The sequence below is a fragment of the Cephus cinctus genome, unplaced genomic scaffold (assembly GCF_000341935.2).
Source record: "Cephus cinctus unplaced genomic scaffold, Ccin1 Ccin1_scaffold1303, whole genome shotgun sequence".
Taxonomy (NCBI): Eukaryota; Metazoa; Arthropoda; class Insecta; order Hymenoptera; family Cephidae; genus Cephus; species Cephus cinctus.
The window spans coordinates 207,615-216,559 of NW_014333733.1; the positions used below are offsets into that span (position 1 = coordinate 207,615).

Consider the following 8,945-nt stretch of genomic DNA (forward strand, 5'->3'; position numbering starts at 1 on the left):
ACTGCGGTGCTGCTTTCCGATAAATGCCATATGTGGAGGCTACACGCGTATGCATATAGGCAGGCCACGTGGAAAGAGTTCGAACGGGAGGAAAGAGTGCTCCCTGCGAATCTGGAACGCCGCTCGCTTCGTTTCACTCGGGGTATTTACTTTTAATTAGAGGAGCAGTGAATTATTGACGGGCAGCAGGGAGTACTCTAATTGTTCGGAGCTTCGTATGGGCGACATAAACAATTGAAACAATAGCGCGGACCGATGTAGCCAAGGGTTCGGTTAGCCTAGTGGGGTTTTATCGAGCGGTGCACATCAAAGTTGCACGCGATATACGTTTGGCCCCGCGGGGTAGCTTTAATATTGAAGCAAATTATGTAATCGGTAGCTGCTCCTCCCCCGCGAGAAAGGAAATTGATCGTGTATGCAAATGAAGTGCTATTATCGTAGGCCATAGGACGTACGCCGTAATCTCCCCGCGACTGCCAGTTCTTCGCCTCAATTCTTTGATAAAATATAGACGCCACACATGGCTAACCTATTTTTACGGGCGATCAGTTCTCGCGGCAAACTCTTCGAGCTGGAGGAGGATCCAGAACGCACGAAACGCGTCACTCACGCACGCACGCACCTGTTCGACTCAGAGACACGAACACAATTATTTCAGCGAATCGGCAGATGGACGTGGCCCTCTACATCGGATTGACGGTGGCTTGCGTCGTCATCGGCGGGCTGGCGTTCTTCCTCGCCAGGTTGCTCAGGCGCAAGGGACGCGACCACTCCCTCTACTCGATGGCTCGAAACGGTAAGGATCCCTGCGTCCCTCGCGCGTCCTTTGTTGCGTCTGCCGCTGCAGCCAGGATCTGATCGGGCAGGCAAATGAGTTCGCTAGTCGTTGTCATTGAAAACGTTTCAGAGTTCCAGCCGGAATTCTTTCCCGACCAGGACAAAAAGTTGAGCCTGCAGCCGGATGTGACGGCCACCAGCGTGCCGGCCTGCTACGAGTATCCCTTCGATCCGAAACTCTCGATGTCCCGGTCCCTCTCGGAGCACCATTATGACGTTCCGCATCTCTCGATTGGTCCAGCGCAACCCTCTCCCATGTCTCCCACCCCGAGCACGTCCACTCAAGAATCCTGCAGCGAGAAGCAGATCCATTCCGACAGTGAGAATAGCGTGGTTAGCGGCTCCTCCTATCCCAGCTCCGACTCGACGTACAACGTCGCGTCGGAGAGCGTCCGGTTGCCAAAACTCGAGAGTGGGAACGTCGCTCGGGCGGCGGTGAACGCGCGCGGTGCGCTTCTCGTTCTCCCGGACGCCGGGATCTCCATGTCCGTTCCCGAGGGCGCGGTGCCGAAGCCGCTGAGGGAGGAACTCTACCTGGCTGTCCTGGACGAGGATCGCTTCAGGCCCCGATTGCCCGGTTAGTCGATCCACTCCGTTGCTCCTGCGGGAAATTAAAGGGACGATCCTTGAAGAATGGCCTTTTTTCGGTTTGTCCTTGCAGATGGCATCACGCAGCTCTCGGCAGTTGTCACGTGCGGACCTTCTTCGGCATCCTTCAACAAGCCAGTCATCCTGCAATTCGAACACTGCGCCATGCTGCATCCCGGCGCCTGGGAACTGAGCGTCTGGGCCTCCGATATCGAGGACTCGGAGGCTGACGGGAATCCTTCTGGCAAGGAGCAGCTCGTCTGCTGGACCCGCGTCCTGACGCTGGGCAGCGAAACGATAAACACGCCACTCTTCACGCAGCTCGATCACGCGGAGGCCTTCATCGTGACCGAGCAGCTTCGCGGCTACGTCCTGGCCGGACAGAGCTGCGAGAACTCGATGGCGACGAAACGCTTGAAGCTCGCGATATTCGCCAGTCATCCTGGCCAGTGCTGCGGATGCGTGCGGGTCTACGCCGTCGAGGACACGAAGGCTGCGACCAAGGTGATCGTCGACAGGGAATCTCTGATCCGAGGGTACCTGCTGGACAAGCCGAGAACACTGCTCTACCAGGACAACGGGGAGCCTCTTCGTATAAGTCTGGAGGAAGTCGGGAACGAGTGGCAAAGTAAATCTCCCAGCGAGCACCAGGAGATGTCGTTCCGCGACGTCTGGAACTCCCAGGGAAACGCTCGTCACGTGAGCTTCGCTCTGGACACTGGATTCGGTCCATCCAGTACTCGGAGCTACAAGCTGCAGATCTGCCAGGGCACCTCGGACACTCGTCAGGTCTTTCGGATCGTCTACGACGGTGCGAAGCAGCTCGTATCTTCCGGAAGCGTGACGCGACCCCTCAGGGAAGTGACCGTAGTGAGCAGCGGCCACGCGAACAACGTTACCACGGATTCAGCGACTCTACGTCCATTCAGATTCACGAGGTCTCTCAGGAAGCAACTTTGCCAGTGCCTCGACCCGCCGAATGCTCTCGGAAACGACTGGAGAATGCTAGCACAGAGGCTCCAGGTTGACAGGTCAGTATCCGCTCCACGGAAGATTCGAACTTCCTTTTTCTCTCTTTTCTCCTCTCTCTCTCTCTCTCTCACGCCCTACGGATCCCTTGACCTAGATCGAATACACAGATTTCTCTCTCTCTCTCTCTCTCTCTCTCTCTCTCTCGCTCTCTCTCTCTTTGGGATTCACCTCGATTCACAGTCAACTATGTAGTCGAGTCGGAACATTGGTGTCCCATTCGAGGGACTTTTGTTTGTTATAACCCGTAAGGAGGTGGCCCCTCAAACACACACTGATGTCGCGGCTGAGCTACAGATGCGATATCGCATGTTGCAGGTACATAAACTACTTTGCAACTAAAGCCAGCCCCACCGAGCATATTCTCGATCTCTGGGAGGCAAGGCATCGGGAACCCACCGCCGTCACGGATCTCCTGAATCATCTGCGAGTGATGGGGAGGACGGATGCTGCGACCATCCTGGAGGCTCAACTGGGTCCCTGGCTGTGAATAATCCCGACGACTCTGTGAGTGTGTTTTCGCGTTATGGGGGAATCAAGGGAAGAATCAAAGATACGGGAGAGGAACAGTATAAAAGTGAAACACTGCCTTAACTGTGCGCGATGCGATACGATGAGATACGACGAGACGCGACGGGAGGCGACGGGAGGCGACGGGAGGCGACGGGAGGCGCGTGTCGCACCTCCTTCTGTATATAGTTCTAGAGTTGGCATAAAGAGTAAAAAAAAAAGTATAAAGCAAAAAGTATAAAAATAAAGAGTAAAGTAAGTGGGAGTGTAATCGCAAAGGGACGACCAGAGAGTCGGAGCGAGTCCAGCCTATCGATTCTTCGGTCGTCCTTTGGCTCGAACACGACGCAGCATCAGATAGAATCGTAGGGAGAATCAAAAGAACACGGGAGAAGATTACAATGCGGTTGTGTCTTGTGTGCATGTGACTGGCAAGTATTGCGGATGCATTAGCGAGCATGTATATAGATACGCCATTCACAAAATTACATATAGAGAAAGAAAGAATGAGAGGCACACATAGAAAAAAAAAAAAAAAAAAAAACAGTTAGAAGGACATGTGGATGTATAGATATACATATATGGATATATGAATACATGGATACATGAGTATAAATATATATTTATATACTGAGCTACGCAAGTCTCTAACGCACCGCGCACATTTGACAGCCGCGACGCGATCGCTTCGGTCCAGCATCGTTCGACTCTCGTCGAGCAGCCTGAGTGGATTGAACTTCTTGAATGCCCAACTGAAAATGTTGGCGAGAGGTGCTGTCATGATGCGTCAGCGCCCTGACACCTGTCAAATTTCTCGGATGCGTTCGGACGCGATGGTTCTGTATAGATAAAGGCAAGATGTTATTTACCAGAAAACGAAGAATCGAAAAAAATGAAGCATTGTAAGAGCGAATTCTCGATTTGTTATGGAAACGTGAGATATTATTGGTTTTAAGAATCGTGCCAAAATTATTCGTTCAGTTGCTCGTTCTTTCAACAGCCGGAGGTATTTTACATTTCCAATGTTTAGATTAATTCCTTTTCTACATTGACAATACGCGGTTAACATTCGTACGTGGTCGAATGCGTTTTAGGAGTTTATACCATTTGGTAATGTCATTGCATATGTACCATATTAATTTAAACGACACAGTTTATTTAGAAGATTGTATATTTGTTACTTTCGACGAATAAAATATTCTTGTATACCTACCCAAGTGATTTTTCCTCATGTATGGACCACCATCACCATCGCTTCCCATATCCACTGCGTGTCCATTATTATCGTAGGATCGGATTTCCTCAGGATCTTCGAATCTTCCCTCCCGTAACCTCTCGCACCCTAATCTGTCTCCGATGCGACGAGACGACGACAATGCCGCAAAACGCTTCGCAATTTCCAAGTGTCGACAGCACTTGGTTTCGCAAAAATATACATTTTATTGACAGCCGTAAAATCCCCGTCCCGTTATCCTGTTCCATCCGCCGTTTCTTCCTTTTCCTTTGACGTAGCAATAAAGGCCACGAGAAATAAATAAAATGGTGACGTAGCTTCGCGGTGGCGCGTCGAGTTTCTCGGCTGCTGGAAGTCGCTGCGTTGCGTAAACGTAACGGAATGTGCACGAGTGTTTTTCAAGTGTTTCAGCCTGTGTTACCGTTGAGAAGGCTAAGTGCCATAAAAATAGCTCCCTTCGACTGGCATGAGAAGAGGACAGCGAGTGTGTGAAGCGCAGAGTTAAGGACCGAAGTCCTTTGATGGCAAGGAAAGACTATTTCTCGTTGAATTGCGTAGTGGATCGTTCCGAGCCACCCTCCGAGTCAGAGTCAAAGTCAAAGAGCAGAGAGAGAGAGAGAGAGAGAGAGAGAGAGAGAGAGAGAGAGAGCAAGTGGAATTTTCCAGTTGGTACTTTGTCATCCACGATACGATGAAATCCTTTTTGCGCGACATCGCATTGTTTAACGTTTGATTGACATTGATCGAGGGCTCCCTTGGCGCCATTGACGTACCTACCGGGCTACCGAGGAGAGTGTCGTCGACATCTTGACAAAGCTCCCGTTGCTCTTTGACGTTCGGTTGCCGCGCTAAACGCCCTGCGAGTCGCATTGTCCTCTCTGCTACGTGCACCAGTGCACCAGTGCACGATGCATCCCTGGAGAGTCTCGGCGGGACTCGCTAAATGGGAGAATGGTGGGAGTCCCATTAGTGGCAAATGCCATGGGTTATACGGGTACGGGTCATACCGCTAGCCGGGTTTAGCCGATTACCTCGGCCTCTCTCTCTCTCTCTCTCGCTCTCTCTCTCGCTCTCTGGTCTTTACGTTCGCCACGTGCTCTCTGTTCCACTTCTCCGGCACCTTGCTACCTCGGAATCAGTTTGGTTCCGCGATAACTCCTTCGCTGTCTTTGATTGGAACCCAAGTATCTGTCTTTGACCCTTGCAGCTCATCTGCGAGAATTCTCCAAGAAAGCCTCGTGGAGTCTGGCAACGTCTACCTGCTTGTCGAGAAGAGAAGTGTGACGCGGCTGCTAATTTTAGAGCGCGCACTCCGCTGTCCTCTAATTAAAGGAATTTGTCATCCGAGTAAAAAAGTCTCAGAGCCGCAGGGCGCCCGTTGATTGGTATCGTAATTGGTGCGATTGTCTCGTGGCCCAATTAATTTAATTACATGTAATTGCATATCAAGCTTTTTTCGGTTGGTCTTTTACCCCCCCCCCCCGCGCTGCCCTAACGAAAGGAAGAGTAATCGAGAGAAAAATAGATAGAAAGAGACACGACACGCAAAGGACAAACGCTGGAGACGTTTATTGCCGAGAATTCTAAGTTTACGTCCTGGTCGGGTTGGTCGGCTGGGCGCGGAGTGTAGTCTATGTAGTCTATGTAGTCTATGTAAATGGCAGAGACCTCGGAAGCTCCTTAAACGCAGTGGCGATATTGTTGCGGCGCTCTCGGGGAACATCGCGACGCCTGTCCTCTTAATGCTATGCAAATCTCAGCTAGGTTCCAAAGTTTGTTATAACAGGCTGCGCGAGTTTTGAGGGAGAAAGAGAGAAGGGAGGAAAGTACGTGCTGCGATCTTCAGAAAATAGATGGTTGCGGTGACGCTGGGAGAATCGCGAGGAATGAGGAATCGAAAAGGAAAGACACGTGGGCTGGCAGCGATCGTCGCTGCGCGTCGACATCCACCGGAAGTCCTGTGCCTGCGTGGACGCTCAGCGTCGGGCCGTGCTGGCCTTGCAGTACCCCGTACGTTGCGTAATCGCAGGCCCAAGTGCTCTCGGTCGGTAGACATCACGGCTCCATCAATTACGCAGCATCACGTTCAAGCGTCTCTATCCAGATTGGAGGCACGCGTCTTCTCCAGAATTCGACGGGTCCATGGGCTGATCACTGATCGGCAGCCTATTCGACCACAGAGGAGCACGGAAATGGAAGCAACCCTTAATTATCAGTACACATAGTATCTTCCTCTTGCTCGCTCCCTACAGCCCTTTCTATCAGGATCCCCGATACGTGCGACCCGCAGCCACCCCAACGTACCAAACGCCCCAGCCGACTGAGCGCTCGAAGCTTCGAAGCGACAGCCCGCGCTCACGCGCCAGAATCAACCAACCCTCCAATTCCAATTTTACTAGGCGGCAGTAGACAGAGATGAACGGAGGACGCCGACTTCCAAATGGATATTAATAGTTCTGCTTGGTACACCCCGTGATCAGCGCTGATTACGCTGTTACAGCTGTTATGCTTGATTAAGGCTCGAGCGCAGCCCTACAGGCCCTACAAGCCCTACAAGCCCTGCTGGTCCTGCTGGCTCCATGGGCCTGGTCGGCCTGGTCGGCCTCGTCGGCCTGGTCGGCCTCGTCGGCCTCGTCGGCCTCGTCGACGGAGACCATGTTCCACTTGTATACACAATCGCTTGGGAATCTCCACGCTGACGTGGGACACTCTCCTACTCCCTATCGGACACCCTGAAAACGCGCCTTTATCAATCTCTCCGATCACGAGTCTTCGAGATTTCTCAGAGTTCCTTCCTAACACTTGTATTCCGCGTTCGTGGAAGCCGGCAACGGAAAGAAAACTGGTTTTCATGTCGCGATGGCTGGACGTCCTGCAGGTTGGCAGATCGTTGGAAAAGGTCTCGCGGAGTGGCAGCCATTCCAAAGGTAACCACCGCTCTAATGCGTGTACCTTGCTAATCGCTAATCGCCAATGGCTAATCACCGTAATGACCGAAGGAACGTTCGACTCCCGTTCCCACCGGTCGTCGATATCTAAAGGCTCGTTTTCATTGTCAGCAGCCGCTTCCTTTGTGGCTTGTTCGGAGCATCAGTGGGCGATTCGGCGCAATTAGCCAGTAATGGGGCCAATAAAAATATCGTTAATCCTCACAAGCAGCTCGCGACAATTGCCGCAGGAAGTAATAAATGTCGAGCAATTCCGAGGCAGCCGCGTGCGCCGTGGAGCGGAGTCTCGGTTTGCGTTGCAGGTCGAAGGTGTCTTGAATGTTGCGATTAATGGGGGAACAAAGAAAAAAGAAAAAAGAAAAAAGAAAAAAGAAAATAAATTGGCCCAAGTCACAAATAAGTAATGACGAGTCTAACGACTGAGAAAGATGTGACTCGTATGACAGCAGGAATCATTCCCGGAAGGGAAAGTAGGTGCCGGGCGACATATCGCTCGTGGCGTCTTCTTTGTAAGCTATCCTTAGCAATAATGTCAGAGCACACCGTTGTAAGAGCAGCGAGATATAGGAGCATCGCGGTCACATGGTCACATGCGTACCGCCATCTTCTATTTACTCGGCGATTAGGCGTGGGTGTGGAGCCAGTGAAAGACATGCTCGAGGGTCCACTGATCTCCAGCACCTTTAAAATGCCGATGTTAATCGCCGCGTAAGCTCGTTAGTCTCCTTTTCCGTTGGTGGATCATTTCTGGATCCTGCCTGTTGAAGCTGTCGTCTCCGCGTGTCCGCCCGCGAAGATCAGCTCCAACTATCAGATCCGCTGCCCTGTGCGACCCAGCGTTTCGTCTTGGTGGGATCTCGGGGTAAATTAAATTTGTCCCCAATTCAGTTGTTTCCATTCCCTGGGGCTCTGCAACGCCTTGAGTGCCAATTTAGCGGCATCTGGCAGCGGTCTGTTTTTCTTTAAGGGTATTGGAGGAGCCCCTTCGCTCTTTACTCTTGGTTCCTTCAGTCCTCATCCCTTAGCACCACCTCTCTCTCTCTCTCTCTCTCTCTCTCTCTCTCTCCCTCTCTCTCTCTCTCTCTATTCACTATCCCTCGCGCTTCCCCTTCACTTCCTAAGTGACACAAAGGTAAACACTTCTACGAGTTCCTCCTTCTCCTTCTTCTCCTTTCTGCTCGCTCCGCTACTACGAGCTGGCACATTCTCGCAATCAGTCCCAATCGTTTGCATTCGGCTGACTGACTGGAGGACTCGGCTTCTTCATTTCTACGCTATTATCGATATTCTATAAAATTCTCTTGCGCCATTAAGCACTCGTGTTATCAGGAAGAAAGAGAATTAGCCTGATGGGGCAAGTGAGAGAGAGAGAGAGAGAGAGAGAGAGAGAGAGAGAGAGAGAGAGAGAGAGAGAGAGAGTGGGACACTTCTTTCCATTGGAAAGTGTAAATTGCGAAATGCCACTTGAAGGCACGTTTCGACGTCGACGTCGTCGGCGCCGTGGAAATGTCGTAAAGTGGGCTTCAGAGGAAAGCCATGTACCTAACCTGCGAGCCATTTGCATTATTGAAAATTTATGACTGCACCTCCAGTCTCCACTCTCCGTACGGAAATGTATTATGCATTATCTTTCCGGCACATAGATCACATTAGCCAAAGTTGCGAATGCGTATGTTCTCGAGTGGCCACGATTTTCAGAGGATAGCCTGGCGAGCGTCCCGACGACGGACGTCGAGTAAAGTAGGTTTCACGCCGCAAGTGAACGAGAGGGAGAGGGAGAGGGGGAAGGGGGAGGGGGG

General features: G+C 51.6%; 1 protein-coding gene across 7 annotated transcripts in view; it reads left to right on the forward strand.

The window, feature by feature from the left end:
• The window catches only part of LOC107272869 (netrin receptor UNC5C), a 12,774-nt gene extending 8,598 nt beyond the window's left edge, over positions 1-4,176 (forward strand). For all 7 annotated transcript variants that reach the window (XM_015750465.2, XM_015750467.2, XM_025090126.1 and 4 more), the window contains 4 exons: positions 659-796; positions 908-1,414; positions 1,499-2,456; positions 2,773-4,176. In XM_015750465.2, coding sequence (XP_015605951.1) covers positions 659-796; positions 908-1,414; positions 1,499-2,456; positions 2,773-2,944 — 1,775 coding nt within the window. In that variant the 3' untranslated portion in view covers positions 2,945-4,176. The remainder of the gene's footprint in view (positions 1-658; positions 797-907; positions 1,415-1,498; positions 2,457-2,772) is intronic.
• Positions 4,177-8,945: the final 4,769 nt, after the last annotated feature.